This window comes from Ciconia boyciana, chromosome 25 (genome assembly GCF_034638445.1).
Source record: "Ciconia boyciana chromosome 25, ASM3463844v1, whole genome shotgun sequence".
NCBI lineage: Eukaryota > Metazoa > Chordata > Aves > Ciconiiformes > Ciconiidae > Ciconia > Ciconia boyciana.
Window position 1 is genome coordinate 1,032,207 of NC_132958.1, and position 17,338 is coordinate 1,049,544.

The following is a 17,338-nucleotide window of genomic DNA, read 5'->3' on the forward strand; positions in this document are numbered from 1 at the left end:
CATCCTCCCGCGCCTTCATCTGCGCAGCATCCTCGGGGGGTTCCGCCTCTGCAAATGGGTTTTTTTCCAGCAAGGCTCTGGCCGGCGGCAGCTTCGGCCAAAAACCTCAAATCCCTGGAAATAACGGGAAAAAAAAAAAAAAGAGGAAATCCGTGAGCAGGGTGAAGCCACGGAGGACAGGGCCGAGCGAGGGCTGCAAGTGTTCGACAGCAAGAATTTGGGCTCGGTTTGAAGACGTTCACTGCAGCGGTGCCCGCACATGGCTCCCGGCAGAGGATCCACTGCTCGGTGGCAAGAGAGCACAAATAATTCCTCTTTTTTCCTAAAAAAAAAAAAAAAAGCACACTTCTATTGCAATAATTTGCAGGTGACGGGAAGCTTTTGTAAATCGATAAGGGTCGGCTGAGAATTGGGGGGTTTTTAACACTTTTGCTGCCAAAAGCAAACCTGGGGACTGACGGTTGGATTTATAGCGAAAGAGTAAATCACTTTTTTCTGGCGCGTTCCCTTAACCTGCATCTGGTCGCATAACTCCCTCCTTCCCCTGTTTCTAATTTGCACTAATTTTAGGGATTTAAAAAAAAAAAAACAAAACAAACCACGATGTCAAACCTCTCTGGTAGCCGCCGCGTGCCAAATAGCCCTCCCAGGACTAGTTTATGGCACTGAGCATCTCGCAAGGGATGCTGTACGGAAAGCGGGGGGACGGCAGGAGGAGGGAGAGGCAGAAATAAAGAGGGGTTTATTTTGCAAATCGGGTTTGCAGCGGTGCCGGCACATCGTCCCAGTGAAACCAGGACCAGGACTGGCTCCGTTATCACCGTCACACCTGGAAAAACCTCTTTCCTCCCGGGCTAAACCAGCAATATCGATTGTATACCTCGATGTGAACTAAAACTCTGACTTTCTCCCTCCCTTGAGTTTTTGCAATGTACCTTTGTAATTTTTTAAAATGTTGATGGTACCTTTTCCACCTTTAACATGTCTTAGGGCAAGTATTGTACAGTGAGAAAAGCTTTTTATGTATTTGAAGGATGACTGTGGCATTGCTTCGTTGATTAACAAGAAAACAAAATATGTAGCAACTTAATACAGAATGAAAACCCCCAAGTTAGAGCCTGGTTTGTTCACAATAAAGCACTTTGCTGATAGAAACGCTGCTGAAATGTGCTCCGCGTGGGCTGGGAGCGATGAGGCAGAAGAGCAAAACCTGCCTGAATCCTGGCAGAGAAGTTTCCCAAGGAGAAATGCTCCTGCCCTGCAGTTTTGGGGACTCGCAACAAAATCGCCGGAGGATTTTGGGGGCTGTTGAGGGTTTATTCAGCCCTTAGAGACTATTTATCCCCATGCGATGTGGTCAGCGGGCTCCGTCCTCTGGATATTTCCCTTCCAGAAGGTAAAACTCACCTCTAGAAGAAAACCTCTGCATTGCTTAGCCTTGTTTTAAACACACTGAGTTTTTAAACCTGATCTATTCCGTTTTTTTCCTCCTCCTCGAGGCTGAGCTCTCTGCATCCCCAAGGTTATCCCCAGCCACGCTTTGCTTTCTCCCCGTAGCCGCCGGCCCCGCGTCATCCAGCCCATTGAAGCCCATTTATCCCTCCCCGCGCAGGAGGGGGATACAAGTGACGTCGGCTCCGCTTATTGAAGCTTTATCCGCCGGGAAAAGTCCAACGTGAGTTGAGCCCGGCGGGCGCAGACGGGAAGAACCATCGCCGGTGCGGCCCCGGGTGCACGGGTAAGGGCAGCATCCTTGGCACGGAGTTGAGGGATAAAAAGAGAAAGAATTGGGTAGAGAGCAAGGTGAAAAGTGTTGGGTTTTGGCACGCACCTGAGCTGGAGGTTGGGATGGGGAGAGCAGCCCGGGGAGGCACTGCACCCTGCCCGCCCGCTTCCGCACCGGGTTTTTCCCTGGGTTGTGATCCATAAGCTTGGATGCTGCAGGGGAAATAAAGAGGGGAAAAAATAGGAAGGAAAAAAACCCCATGTCTTAACTTTTACGGGGTTTGCCGCTCGGGTTTGCGGCTTTTCCAGCCATGGCGATGCAGCTGCAAACAGCTGGAAGGGGGACGTGCGCTTCTCCGGGCTTTCATTAAAATAAACCCCATTAGTTGGAGGAGCAGGGTAGCGAAACAAGGCAAATTAAATTAATCAAGCCCTATTTTTTTTTTTGTGAAGCACTGGGTTTCAAAGCGGGGGGGGTCAGGCCTGGCACCTTCTAGCGAGGGCCACGGGAGGGAAACGCTGACACAGGGATGCTGCGGCTGGGGCGGCCGGCCAGGGGGGCTCTGCTTTTTCAAAAGGCTTTTGTCAACACGGCTCCTGCTATTTTTGGGATGATTTTGGGGCCTCGATGGCTCAGCAGCTTCGGTACAATGAGCCTGTTTGCTCAGCCATCGGCCGGAGGGGTTGCAGGGTGGGGGACGGGGGGAAAATTGCATCGTGATGCTCCGGTACTTTGCAGCGGGGTGGAAAAATGAAGGCGCAACTTTGCTCGGGAAGTCGGGAGCATTTGCATTCCACCACACCGGCGGTGCCCACCCTCCGTATTTATTAAATATATAGAGTATGGTAAATATGTACAATAATACATTAAATTATTAACTATATTAAATGTAGGTTGGCCTGAGCCTAAGGCAAACCACATGGTGCACGGAGCCAGGATCCCTGTGCTCACCGTCCCTCCTTGTGCCCCTTTCGCAGGTCGGGCAGGATGAGGCCCCGCGATGCCTGGTGCTGGGTGGCGATGCTGCTGCTCGCCCTCTTCAGCGATGTCACCGGTGGCCGCCGCGGTGCTGGCGGGAGAACCAGCGGGCGAGGAGGTGGCGGCGGCGGCAGCGGAGGGCTGCGCGGGGGCTTTCGGGCCGTCTCCCGCAGTGGTGGCACCCCCGGCCGCAGCTCTAAGGTGGCAGGGGCCATCGCAGCCGGTGCTGCCGCAGGGTATGGCATGGGGCTTTTGGGGCGCCCGCGACCGTCCCGCCTGGGTCATGGCATCCCGGCAGCCCGGCAGCCCCCGCCAGCGGGTGGCTTTCACGCCCCGAGTTGGCCGGACGTGGGTGCCAAGCGGGGACCCCCCAGCCGAGCCCCCGGGGACCGGCGTGGCGGCATCGGCCCCGCTCTGCTGCTGGCACCCACCGTCTGCTTCGTCAGCCACAGGCTGCAGCGCTGAGCACGGGGAGGGCACCCTGGGTGACCCCCGGCCGGCCGAGCCCGCTGGGATTTCTTAGTGAATGACTTTCCTGGGAGATTAGATGTGGCTTGGGGAGGTGGAAGAGATGCTCCGCCGCTGCCTCAGTTTCCCCCCGCCGGCACGACGGGACCCTGCGCCAGCAGCCGGAGCTGGGCAGCCATCCCTGTGCTCACGGGGCCAGCCGGGAGCCGGCCGGATCCTGCAAACCCCCATCTGCAAGAGCACGTACGTGAGCAAATCCAGCCCTGAAAGGCCGTGCGGATATTTGCACCTGGAGAGATGCTGGATCAGCCCTGCCAGCGCTCGGCTCTGGTTTCCCATTACACGGCTTTACCAAAAAACGCTCCTTTCCCCCCAAAAGAGCACTGGGACTTGGTGGGGGGAGGGAACGCGGGGCTTGAAAACAGACCCCTCTGCCTTGCAATAAAGTTTGGCCTTGAGACATCCTCTCTTTTTTTAACCAAATCCAGCGTGTTTAGCACCGGTCACAACCCGAGGAAGAGCCCCATCGTCGAGGGATGCTGCGGGGAGGGTGGCAGGGTGGGGTGAGCATGATGCTCAGGGACAAACGCCCCCATCCCATCCCTCTGGGTTTGATACGATCAAACATGTCCCAGTCTTTACCATCCCCAGCCCAAAACACACCCAGCTGTGGGACTGACCCTCCCTCAGGTGCTTCATGTTTGGCAGAGAGGATGCAAATCCTGCCTGGGAAGAGCTTGGAAGGAGCGGTGAGGGATGCTTTCCCTTTTAGCATCTGCATTTTCTTCTCTAGTCCCTGTCTTGGGTGGTTAAACCTTCCCTAAACCCGGTTTAGCTGCAGCAGCTCAACTATTGCTGTGAGCAAAGAATATAAAGAGGCGCCAAGTGAAATATTGGGGATCCCCAAGGAACCCGTGGGCAGCCGCAATCACCGCCTTCCAGCAGGTAAGTCCCCCACCGAAGTATTTTTGAGCCTGGATGTCTGTGAGCCAGTCATCTCCCCTTGGAATTAGTGGGGTTTTGGGGGGTATGAATATCCTTATTCTCTCCCCAGGAGAGCTGTTGAGTCGGGTCTTGCCTCTATTGAGGGGTGGAAGGAGCCCTGGCTGGTGTACATTGGTTTTCTGGACTCTTTTACAATACTTTCTTAAATTTTACAGAAGTCATTTGGCTCCTGAGGGATTTAATAGTGTTTCGCAGCAGGTGAGCATGAGATGCACCTGAGGCCGATGCTCTTATGGCTGTCAAAATCGCCTCTCAAATGGTCTCTCCCCCGGCTTAGAGGATGGCTTTTAAGTTGAACAAATCCAACTATTCCTATAATGCACTGAGGGGTTATTTTTTTTAATGTGCTTGTTGAAAATAAACAATAAACCCAGCAGAAACTCCAGCCACAGCTCAAATTTGCATTTTTCCAGCATCTATTTTGCATCCAGACCTGCCCGGGTTGTGCTCCAACGTCTGGACCCAGTCCCGAGCACCCTCCGCTCACAGCCCTAATTTGCAGCCTGAGTTCAGAAACGCCGCAGGGGTGATCCCCCACTTCCTACATCGCATTCCCAAATTTTTCTTGCTTCTTCCCTCCCGCTGGCGTGCAATACAAAGGGACATGCTCTGATCTCCCCCTCAATTTAATTTCCAGCCCTTGCCAAGGGCTGCGCTGCAGGAAAAAGCCTTAAAAGCTATTAACGTCCTCGTTAATCGCCTTGTGCTGGGGAGTTTTGGGGTTGCGTGTTCGGACGGGGGAGCAGGGCTGCTCTTGAGCAACCTCCGATGCCGAGATCCCTCGGAGACGTGTTTTTCTAGGCGAGCGGTTGCGGGCAAAGTCAAGGCGTTTTCATGCATTTTGCTCTGAAACAGCAACTGAGCAAGCGCTGGCCTCCAGAGCGGCCGGCTGCAAAGCTCAGCCTAATTTTGGAGGGTTCTTTGGGAGACCCAGCCTTGCAAAACCATCCCCAGCGTTGATCCTGGGAGACGGGGCTGGGCTCAGACGGGAGATGGTGCTGTTCGCTCAGCGATGCGGCTCCTCTAATCCCCCACACCGGATCCGATGCAGGGATAAAATCAGCCCCAGATGAGGTCTGGGCACTTGCTTTGCACTTCAAGCCTCCAAATAAGACTCTTCCTCCTCCAGCTCTCTGCAAACTGTCCAGCCGTGCACCAAAAATCCTCTTTTTGCAGTTATTTTCAGGCAAGAAAAATATATTCGGTTGCTCTGCCTGCATGGGGGATGCTTATTTGTGGAGATGAGGGACGCAAAGCGCCGTGGGATGGGTGATTTAGAGGAGAGTATAAAAAGCCAACCCCCAAAATTTTATTGCATTTGTACTTTGGGGTGTATTTATTACCAGCCTGGTAAATCGAAAATGCTTCCCGTCCTCCCTTGGCAGCAAGGCTCCTGCCTGCACTGCAGGATGCGGAGTATTTAGCTAGTTAATACAGAGCAATTAATTTATCTAGTTCAACAGACCATTCCGAGGGGCCAAGAGGGCTCCGGGGTTATTGGATCCAACCGTCCTTAAAGGACGCGAGGGCTCGGACCACGTCCCCGTGTCCTGCTCAAGGGCTCCCGGCACCAGGAAAGCTCCGATATTCTCCACCGACCCCGCAGCAGTGAGCAAACGGCTCCGATCATCACCATAAAACCCAATTACCCACGCAGGACCCCGTGCTGCTTAGAAAAAATCGGGTGCTGTGCGTGCAGAGAGGGGAGAAATGGGTTTTTTTGAGCTCGTCTGAGCATTGGCGACGTCAGTGCTGGTTGGGGTGGTTGGGGCAGCTTCCCCATGCTGGGGTGAAGGGCAGGGACGACGGGGATTTTGGGGGGATAAAAATTAGCATTTTCTATTGCTGCCTGCTGAGGTCAAACCCTCCTCAGCGGAGTTTGCCGTGCAGGCGCTGCCAGCCCCTTCCTGGCAATATTCATGTGCTCACCTCAGGAAATAGGTGGTTTTCCTTCTTTTGGGTTTTTCCACCCCACCCTCCACCCCCCTTCTTTGTTGGGGGGGGATTTCCTTCTTTGTTGTTTGTTTGGGTTTTTTTTTTCCCTTCTTTGTTGGGGTTTTTCTTCCTCCTGCCGCTGGGCTGCAGCTCGCCAGTGCAAGGTCTATTAGGAGATGAGTCCTCCGAGCCCATCACTGAAGGACCGTATCTTCGTCGCTACCTCTTTCTCTTTTAAGCTTGAAATTGCTCTCGTTTTACCTTGAAAAATCTTAATTAATAAGAAGGGTCGTATAAACCTCCCCGTGGCCCTGATCAGCAGGGTCCCCCCTGTAGCTTGGGGACCAGTGAAGGAGTTTTCCCTGCAGGGCAGCAGAGTTGGGGGCTTTGGGGGTCTTGTATTTATTTGCCTCCCCTTTAAATGACATGGGGAAAAGTCTGAGCTATTCAGTTTTGAGTATTTAGGACAAAATAACACCCTAAATAAAATGTCCTGGTAAAGTCTGGAGCTGGAGAGCTTTTGGGATGCGTTAAGCAGTCGGATGCCGAGTTGGTGTAGGATGAGCAGCAGCCGTAGGGATGCTTAGGACAGACCCAATAACCTCACGGGGGCTTTTTATTCCCCAAATCTTCCTTTCCATCACCATTTTTTAAATTGGTTTTGCCCAGGGAAGATATGAAGGGTGGGATCCTGACGTTTTATTTTTATTTTCCTCATTTTGGAAACTAGCTCCAATATTAAACCCTGCCTGCCATCTATTTTATTTTTTTTTTGCCCCGCTCCCCGTTTGCTGCTCCACTTACCAATATTCAGAGATAACGTGGTGATGCCCAGTAGCCAATTTCAAGCAAAAACCCCTTTTATTTTGCTCTTTCCAAGCACGTAGGGGAGCTCTGGATCCCTGTTATGGATCCCTTACGGTTTCCTCTTTGGGAGCAAGCTGCTTGCACGCAGGAATAATCACCTATTTAGTGCTGAATAGGTTTTTTTTCTTTATTTTTCCGCCAAAAGTATGAAAAAGAGTCACATTTGGGGTTTAGCTGGAGCACCACTTAAAGACCAAATTCTTTAGCATCCTTGTGGGCAAGGAGGTTTGCAGCGCAATAAATCGCATCCTGCGTAGGTTCAAACCAAACTGGTCCAAGGCTTGGTCTTGAGCTTAAAATTAAAGCATCGTCCAGCTGAAGGGTCCAAAATCTTCCATCTTTTTTGTTTGTAATTTGTAACCTTTGCTATAGTCTAAGTCATCTAACGGTGATGCTGGTTTAGGTACCGGGGAGATGTGGATTTCTGGCAACATTAAGTAGGGCTTGGGGTTTCACGTGAAGTTGTTTGGGCTTAACGCCACTGAAACAGCAAATGTAAAAACTCTTTTATTAGACAGAAAATAGATGGAGTAAATACAAGGTATAAATGGGTGTTGGCTTTCTACGGGGAGAAAAAATCCCTGGCCCCAACCAGCGCATTGGCTTTATTAGAAAATATTTGTTGGATGGTAGCGATACCGTTAGTGGGAGCAGGGGAGGAGAAAAGGTTAACTGAAATTGTGGGGTTTAGGCCAAATTTAGTGCTGAAAGGGAACAAAGGCGCCCACAGACTGGGGGGCAGGGACAGACAGGGCGAAAAAAGCCGCTTCTGTCTGCGGCGCTGCAGGGATGGGCGAGAGCTGTTTGCCATGAAGGAGGCTGACGTGCATCTTGGCTTTATCCGTTTTAATTTGTACCAGACGTCGAACACTTAGAAAAGTATTGGAACGGCAAATTTTGTGCATGCACCGTTACGGATTTACAAAACATTCGCGTATGACAAAGTACGGGTTACCTCAAAGCCCTGCTTTTCCGGTGAATATCCTGAAAGATTTCTTTTCTCTATATTTTTTTTTATATATATATATATATGTATAACTCCACTTAGCTTACACCGATGCGAAAAATCATTTAGGACGGTGTCATTCAGTGCCTTGCAAAAAAAAAACAAAACACAAGAGCTATTATATATAACTCGGGGCGACCAGTTCAACAAGCGCAACTTTACAGATGCTACAGGTTATATACAACCCAGCATCGACCCAAACACAAGAAGCAAGAATTTCACCCGCCACTTCCACAAATTACTTGCAAAAGGTGGGGTTTGGGTTTTTTTTTTAGCATCTCCCATCCCTCAGGCTTGGTCTTCCTGATGCTGTTTGCTGTAACCGTCCGATTTAGCTGATTTAAGTCTCTTGCTACGTGCTTGACCCCCCTGAGCATCCTTTTTGCTGTATTTTAACGTCCTTTAGGTCAAGGTGCTGAAGTATGAGTGTGACTTGTCACCTATAGCGCATCCCAAATAGCTTTTTCTCGGGCTGTAACACACCAAGCGTTACTGCTTTGGGGTTTTGGGGGGCATTCAGCAGCACTTTTTGCCTTTAGACAGGCTAAGAAAGACAGCGAGGCTCAACCGAAAGCAAAGTGGCGCCGGGGTCAACCGAAACACGGCTGGGGCTTCAGCCTTGCTGCAGGGACCAAAAAAAAAATCACTTTATTTTTGTGTATTGCTGCAGGAGGTGTTTGCAGCATGCAAGGTGCGGAGCGGGCTGGTCTGTATGTACACAAGAAAAAGTGGTTTTTAGGATTAAAGGGTTAAAATTGCAATCCGGCAGCTTGTTACTTGAAAAACCCATATCCGATCCTCCTAAAACCCCTCTGGGGTATATAGGTGCTCGGGTGCAATGCTGCAGCGTGCCTGGGGAAAGGGGTTTTGGGACTAAGAGGATTAGGTAAAACCCTGCTTGTTAGCAAAGAGGATTTTTGGAAATGCCCTTGCAGGGATGCCAAGGACCGGGTGAGCTCCTCTCTGCCCGGTCCCTCTCGGGGTGGCCCCGAGGAGGAGGAGGAGGTGGTGAAGGCCATTTTTTGGGCATCCAGCTCCATCACTGTCCTGCCACGACGGGAACGTGTTTGGGGTGGAGAAGGAAATTTTCATCCTGTTGCCTAAACCAGAGTCTCCAGGGAGGTGATGGGGAGCGTCGGTGCCCGTGCGCCCCAAGGGCTCTTCACCAAAGATGACCGCAAGCAAGAACTGGGGGGCTCGGGGGGTCCCCACAGGGACACGGGTGACATCTCGAAGCCGTGGGATCTGGGACACATCAGTGCATGGCGAAGACGGTGAGGACGAGGAGGGCGGCGAGGGAGGCGTCGGCGAGGTGCAGCCGGATGCCGGAGGCCAGGCGGTACTCGCGGTACTGCTGGATGCACATCTCCCGGATCACCTTCGTCACCACCTTGGTCTCCAGCTCTGTCTCCGTTTGGTTCACTGCTGCACCAGCCTCCGACACGTTCTTCTTGGCGGCGGGTCCAATGTTGTGTTCGGTCACCGTGATGTTAAAGCAGTCGGCGACAAAGACATCCTGTGAGACGGGGCTGCTGTAATCCCGGTAGTAAACCTGGTTGGGGTAACGCGCCGAATTTTCGTTCCACCATCGGTACTCATCAGGGCTGTCGAAGTGATAGTGCATCCCCGACATGACGCGTCCCATGGCGTAGCCCCCCAAGCCTCCCACCACGGCGCCTGCTGCTGCCGCCCCGGCCATGTGCTTGAAGTTGGTCTTGGATTTGGGAGGTTTCCATGGCTTTTGGTTGTGGTAGCTTCCTCCGCTGGATGGGTTGTAACCCTGTCCCCACCCCGGGTTGTGGGGGTACCCCGGGTTGTGGGGGTAGCCAGGGTTGTGGGGGTACCCCGGATTATGGGGATAGCCGGGATTTTGGGGGTAGCCGGGCTGGCGGGGGTAGCTGGGCTGGCGGTGGCTCCCCGTGCCCCAGCCGCCTCCGCTGGGTTTGCCTTTGTTCTTCTTGGAGAAGGCGACGTCGGTCCAGGCGCCGAGGAGCAGGGCCACCAGGCAGCAGGTGACGAGGAGCCTGGCCATGGCTGCGGGACACAAGGACAGGCAGTGTTACAGGCAGGAGGTAGAGACCCCGCAGCCCCTGCATCCGCACCACGGCAAGCATCGCAGGCTTTAGGCTCCCTTCCTTATCCATCATATAAAACACATATCGTCCCCTTTAATCCAGCTGCAGAATAAACAGCTCTGGACTTAAATGCATATTTATCCCTCCCCCAAACCCCTGATTTTTTAATATCTATTTTAAAACATTTTTAAAATATATATATATTTATATACATATCCCACCTCTTCAACAGGTCCTCTGCTAGTAATGGCAATTTTAAGCAGTAGAAGAAAAGCTTTTGGGAAAAATGCTTCACTTGGTTGGGAGGTAAAAATCCACTTATCAAACCTGCTCTATCCAATCAGGTGATATAAATGAGATCTCTGATGTGCAAGCATTGATGGCTAAAATAGATTCATCCCAATCTCAAAGCTTTTGGGTACTTGGGGCTGCAAGGAGGGCAGCGCCCAGCCTTGCCCTGGAGGTTTTTTTCCCAAAGAACAAAATTCAGCGTGTTTTGCCCAAGTCCTTGTTTATGTGCAACTGGCCTTAACTGAAAACAGCATTTTTCTAGTTTAATGTGTTTGCAAATATCTGCTTACTCAGTGTTTTGCTGTTGGCATCCCAGGGTCATGCCAGGCGTCTCCTATGTTAGCTGGTGGGCTGGCGAGGATGAAATCCCATTTTAACAAGCTGTTTCTCTCCCTGTGTATAATCCAGCCCGTATAAGACACACCAGGTCTGCAAATCCTTTGGAAAGACCTTTGGAAAACACCTCCCAAGCTGCAAAATCCCTTCGGATGTCTCCCCGCAACGCCAAGGAGCAGCAAATTGCTGCTCACCAAACAATTGCTGTTACCCTCGTATTTAATATGCGAGTCCAGCAATAGCAAAGGGTTTTTCCGTCCTGCTCAAGGCTGAGCTCTCCCCCAAAATACCCCCATGCATGCCAGGATGCTGGGAGGGAGAGTGAAGCATTCCCAGCAAAGCATGGGTGGGCATTTTGCAGCATCCTTGGGTGCTTTGGATGCGCTTGCTGGCTCACGTTACAGCAAGAAACAATTATGGTTTGCGTCCTGAGTGGGGTTTTTATTTCAGAAACTAATGGACTGGCTTCCATAAGAGTCACCACTCAACCCAGAGATAAGTTTAATGCAGATAAGAGATTATGGTCTCTTGGGAGATATTGCCCTTAACAGCACAAACAGCCAGGACAAACCCTTGTTTAAGCCAGAAATTCTGTTGCACGTTAGCTATGGGTTTACGGTCCATAAAAAGCAAATTAATCCCTCTTTGGGTTCAGATAATTATGCTCTTTCTCCCCCCACCACCTCAAAAAAAAAAATCTGGTCTTGAATTAAGGTCCTTTAATGGCAGCATTTTGGTTGGGATCATTAGCAAAAGGCTTAATTAAAAGAGCAGGGAAGATGCAAGAGCCTGTCCCTTGCGATGGGGAGGAAAGCCAGGCTCACGCTGCCTGCTCAGCACCATCTTGTACAAAAATCGGGTGCAAGCAGTCTGCTTTCGCGCAGGTTCGCTGCTTCCTTGCCCCGCAGCACCCACCCACTGGGACCAACGATGAGATCGGGGCTTTAAAAATAGCTGAAAGACACGGCAAAAACTTGGATGGGCGAACGCTCCTCGGGCACTCAAAAAAAAAAAAAAAAAAAAAAAAGGAAATAGGGGAAAAAAGCAGCAAATTGGCAAGTTTTAATTTTATTTTTTTTTTTAAGGTGCGACTGCCTGCAGCGAGTTGCAAGGGAGGAAAAAAATCAACCCTGGATTAAAACAGGTTATGGCAAAGCCCTGGAGGATATTCCAGCCTGGCAGCACCTACCTGTTCTCTAATTGCCTTCGCAGAGACGAGCTCTGATAAACAGGGCAAAGGCTCGTTTGTGTTTGCGCTGGTAATTACTGAGCTCCTTGGGCAGCTGAGCTTCACCCCGAATAAACGCGGTCGCTGGCACAAACCCCCTGTGTGCGATGGGGACCAGGGAGCTGCTTCCTCAGGCTCGGAGCTGGGTTCCCTCTGCTTGGAAATAATATTTACAGTGTGACCATAATATTATTATTAAATTATATTATCGAATGGCTTCGCAGGTATTTTTTCCCTGGCTCTTTTTAACCTTCCTTCCCCAGTTTTCCTTCTCTGCAGGCGAACGTAGGCAATGTAGAAATTAATTCGGGTGATTTATATCGGAGCGATTTATATCTGCGCTTGTGTTGGAGAACCGGAGGAAACCCGGCCCTCCTTAAGGGCAGAGGGGGAAGCGGAAAATGGAGGATGCGAGGAGCAATCGCAACCAGCAATTACGCGCACAGGGCTGGCAAGAAGGCGGCTTTGGGTTGGGAGAGGAAAACCAACACCCTGGTGCCAAAATAACTGTGGAAATAACCTTGTTAAGGTGCCCAGGGGAAGAGAAGAAACGAAGGGAGGTGGGGAAGGTGGAGGAGCGATGCGGCGAGGAGGGTGGGAAGATGCTCGGGAACGGGGGTGTCCGGACCCTCCTGGCGATGCCGGGGTGAAAAATCAGGCCTGGGGCTATGGGGAAAGGGGATGGAGGCTGGCAGTTTGCTTTCTGAAAACACCACCCCTAGTTTTTAGAAATCCCCCCCCCTTTCTTTTTTTTAACGCCCCAAATAATGGAGGAGCACAGTCCTGTGCAGCTGGGAGCCGCGGGAAAGAACAAAACCCTCCAGGTAGCTGGGGACGGGGGGGGAGAGAAATTTCCCCCCAGCATCAGCTTTGAATCAGCCTTGAATAAACAAGCAGCAGCGAGAAGCAGAGCTCTGTCTTTGAAGGAGGACGCTCGCCTTCGGAGCTGGCACTGTCTATTTTTAGGCGGCGATGGCGGGGAGAGGAGGCAGCCCCCCATCCCCTGTGATGCTGCTCGGTGTTAAAAGCCCCCTCGCCTCTGGATTTATCCCACCCAAAGCCCCCGCGTCCCATTTTCCCCGACACTCACCCGTTGCTTGCTCGGTTCGGGGTGATTCAGCCTCGGTCGCAGAGCCACGGGGAGGAATAAATAGCGAGAGGGAGGAGCTGGCTCCTGCGCAGCCCAGGCCTGCCAGCCTGGCCAGCATCCATCCGCCTTCCCTAGGGAAAAGCGCGGCCAGCATCCTGCAAAATTTGGGTTCAACCCCCCACTATCCCTCCTGGCAGATACGGGCATGGGAGGCAACGCCGGCGACCAAAAAGGTGGCTGGAAAATTGCAGCATTTGGATGGGTTACTCAAGAAATATCGATGGGATTGGCAGGGTTTGGGGCTGGTTTGGAAATCTCGGGGTCAGGGTTCTGGGAGAGGAAAGGATGCTTTTAGCGGTTGCGGCTGCAGCTCCAAATCCATTATCCTGTGAAACAGAGAGATGCTCTGCGGATTGATGGATAGAAAATAAAATAGGCTCAGACCTACAGGGGAAAGGATTAATCTGTCTTCTGAGTTTGTCTCGCTCCAGAGCAGTAAAACTCACTCCTGCGCAGAGCGGTTGTGCTTTATGTTGAGGTACCCTGATATTTAATGGGAGAAACGCCACAGAAGGCAATTAAAAATTGCATGGGATGTTCACAACAAGCTGGGGCTTTTACAGCACTTTTGGAGGGTAAGGGTACGTATGGCTATAGAGACCTAAAGAGCAGGATGGGGAGTTATTCCCGTCCTTTGGGGTTAGGATGGGCTATAATAAACGGCTTGAGTCCAGAGCAACCCGGGACGCTTGCATGGTGGTTGGGAGATGCAAATGAAGCCTGAAATTAATTGCATTGAGACTGATTTTGGCATGACCACGCGATAGAGCCAAAACCCTACCGAGGTTTTGCTGCCTGAAATAGCCGGGCCAGGTACGGCCGTCCCAGCGGTGCTCCCACCCCTGGACCGTGGAGCACATCTGGCCGTAAAGAGGATTTCCACCCCAGTGCTCCATACGCTTATTTATCTGTCTGGCCAGATTATGTTAAAAAATAATAATTTCTGTCTGGGAGGGAAATGGGTTGAGCTGGGTGCTTTGGCTGTGCCGGGGAGACATCCGTATTAATTTCTGAAGGAGAAAATTAAATAACTGGGGCAGGATTAAGGTCAGCGAGCCTGTTGAAGCTCTTTCCTACAATACATGGGCATATTTATTCCTCATGTGAATGCACAGATGGCTCCTGATTCCCTGGTTTTGGTTTAAATACTCTTCAGTGAGCTATCGAAAATCCAAAGCCAGGAAAAGAAAGAAATACAGCTCCGGGAACAGGATGATTGGGTTGAATTCATCCGTGGTTTCTAAAAATCAAGATTTTTTCATAATAATATACTTCAGAGGACGTTCTGGTCTTGTTTGGGGAAATATAGAAACTCTGTCAGATCCCAGCTGCAAATCAAGCAGGAGCAGCCTACTGACTTTTAATTAATCTTTAATTTATTGTGGAAGCTACCAGTGCTAAAATCACCCAAACCAGTATATCCACAGCATCTGTTTAGCGGAGCCATGTGCCACACAGTTTCTTTAGCATCTCTGGGTAAAATTTCTCCCGGCAGCAAGCCAAGAGCTGCATCGATCTCCGCTGGAGGTTTGGCTCTTCTTCAGCCGCAGCTCAGGCAGCGACGGGGGACGGAGGAAATAATGGGATGTTAAGTGCCACGGGGGTTCGCGCCAGGTTAGAAAGCATTAATGGGATGGGGTTTTTCTCGTAACAAATGGAAAATGCTGACTTTGGTTTAACAATGAGCTGGGAGAGGACCCGGGTTCATCTGACCCTGCTTCATTGCTTCTCATTGAATTTTTTTTTTTTTTTTGCTTTAATTCATGCAAAACACTTTTATTCACATAAATCTGGACTTGCTTGGAGAATTAGCCGCAGCTTTCAAAGGCAGGGGAAGGCATTAAAATGGTTTGTGGGAGATTTACTGGGGTTTGGGGGTAATTTGATGGGGTTTGGAGGTAGGGATGAAGTCCCACAGCCTGTCTCCATCCCACCATCACTCCCTGGAGACGGTAAAAAATCTGGGCTCAAGCTCACCCCATCTCAACTCATGCTTAGCTCTTTGGGAAACATCTTTAAACCCTCCAAAGGCAAAAATAAGCGGAAAGAAGTGCTGTGTTCGGAGGGTTAACGAACTGCATTTTGCAGAACTTGGTTTATTTTCTGGTCTCACCACAGAATAGCCTCTTTTAAGTTAAAATGCTCTACGTTGGATTTTTCTTGGGAACCAGATGTCTCAGTAATACGCGGCTCCTGCCTGGCTGAGAGCAGAGAAAATGCAATTTGGGGAATAAACAGGGGCGCAGGGAAGGGAAGCGCTGGGAGCACTTGCGTCCCAGCAAAAAGGAAAGATGCTGCTCCATCAGGCTGTTATTTTCCCGTGTCAGTGTGTAATTACAAAATTTAAGCCTTATTAGGGTAGTTTTCATTTTCTTTGGCGGCGAGGGCTTAATTGCATGCAGGGAGTAAAGTTACGCTGAGGCTCGCAGCCCTGCAGACCCCAGGAAGGGCAGCTCCCCTCCGAGAGAAAAGACATGTCATTTTTGGCCCATTTTTAGTAGAAGAAGGGGTTTTCCATGCGCCGCATAGAAATCTTTACCTGCACCATTATTCTGTATTAAACTGCATGAGAGGAAAGCGCAGCTCATGGATGGCATTTCTCCTTTGCTCTTGACAACCATAGTTTTCCTGTAAAAAGAAAAAAAATAAATAAGATAAAAGTACTATTTAAAGTTTTAGCCTTTTGCCGAAGATGGGAACAGGCCAGGAAGCAAAACTGGCAGGAGCAGGACATTAAATACACGGAATTCCAGAGTGTCATCAGCACGCAGTTATGCAACCCATGATGGTGGGGAGGAGAAGTCCCAGCGAGTCCCTAATCCCAGAGGCACGTAAAGGGTGCGAACAACGTGCCAGGACAGAATCCATCGAGGGGGAATAGTGAGCAACCCAAACCTTCCATGCAACATCTCGCACTGCTTCCAGAAGGGTTTTTTTTTTTTCATTTTTGGACAGATGCAGCTCTGTTGCAAAGCCAAGGAGTGCAAAGCTAGCATGGAAAAAACAAATCAGTTTATGACTGGTCTAGTAAATGGGACTCATTGCAGCCGTGATGCTGGGGAGGAGTTTGTTGTCCCCCGCCGTGTTGATCTGCTTACCGGTGATGTCTTTTTGCAACGTGATCTACGGGCAGATGTGACTCAGGCAAGAGGATCCTGCAGGCGCCTGCCGGCTGGTGGGAGGCTCCAGTGAGGGACCAGTGAGAGGTGGTTTGGGGGGGAAGAAAGCAGCAAATAAGGCAAGTCTTCTTCTTGTTGTGTTTCAAAGACAAAGCCAGATCCTTGGGGAAGCAGATTAGCCATATTAATTTAATATGAATTTCTCTTCCGCAAGGAGCAGCAACTGAAATATAAAATATTGAAGGCTGCACGCACCCTCCTTCCCTTTGTTATTAGACAAGCGTCGTAAAAAGGCTATAAATGTTCATCCAGCTGCCACAAACTGATTAGGAGTGTAATAACCTCTGCCCGTGTGCTAGCTGCTATTCCAGGCAGGGACACACGTAAGCTCCTTACAGATGGGACCCTCCCTGGCCGCAGGCTGATGCCTTCTCAATGATGCACTGCGTCTTTAGAAGATAACCTGCATGGGACACAGCTCCCAAAAATGTGCCTTCAACCCCTCCCAGGGTTGGCGGCATCACCCAGGTGCGCTAGGAGGTAAAAATAACAGCTTTTATTAAAAAACAAAACCAAACCAAACCTTTTTTGGAAATACTTTTTCATTTTGGAATAAGCACTGATAATAAAAGTGCTTTGAAGGAGGGGAAAAAAAAAAAATCAAGTTTGGGTATTTGAGCCCCCCTGCTGCCAGCTGGATTAATTTGTGGGAAATGGGAAAAGTAAGTCACGCTTGTTCAAGGAAGACGTTTGCTGTCTGATTTGGTTTCAGCCCAGCATTTGGTTTCAAAATAACTTGTCCCTGTGCCTTGGGAGCAGCCGCTGGGGACACACCGGGTCTGTGCCTCCGGGCTGAACAATTCGCTGCTGTGTCTGGGAGAATGAGCGAGGGGAAGAGCCGTAACCCTTCGCAGAAAGGGTTCCTTATGTCCTTTCGTATCAATAAATCTCCTGTTTTTCAGACAGATGAGGACAGCCCAGCGTTCGGGCTCTTTTAAAACATGATGCCCCTCCATAAAGCTGCAGGAACAAATACTTTGCCAGCAATGCTCTAATCCAGCTTCCCTTAAACTTCCCCGAGTGGTGCAATACCCACCAGCTGGCTCCTTCGCAGGAAAAGCTGAATATCTGTATTTTTTTTTCCTCGCAGTAGG

The 17,338-nt window shown here is 50.5% G+C and overlaps 1 protein-coding gene across 2 annotated transcripts; it reads right to left on the reverse strand.

Annotated features, from left to right (window-relative positions):
- Positions 1-7,147: 7,147 nt before the first annotated feature.
- On the reverse strand, positions 7,148-13,067 carry PRNP (prion protein (Kanno blood group)). Of its 2 annotated transcripts, none has more exons than XM_072846188.1 (2): positions 13,006-13,067; positions 7,148-10,019 (listed from the first exon to the last, which is right to left on the reverse strand). In XM_072846188.1, the coding sequence occupies exon 2, from the start codon at positions 10,015-10,017 to the stop codon at positions 9,241-9,243; it is 777 nt and encodes a 258-aa protein (XP_072702289.1). In that variant the 5' UTR covers positions 10,018-10,019; positions 13,006-13,067; the 3' UTR covers positions 7,148-9,240. The 2 variants fall into 2 exon arrangements, with proteins under 2 accessions (XP_072702289.1, XP_072702290.1); XM_072846189.1 differs by lacking the exon at positions 13,006-13,067 and adding an exon at positions 11,877-12,045 and having other exon boundaries at positions 7,150-10,019.
- Positions 13,068-17,338: the final 4,271 nt, after the last annotated feature.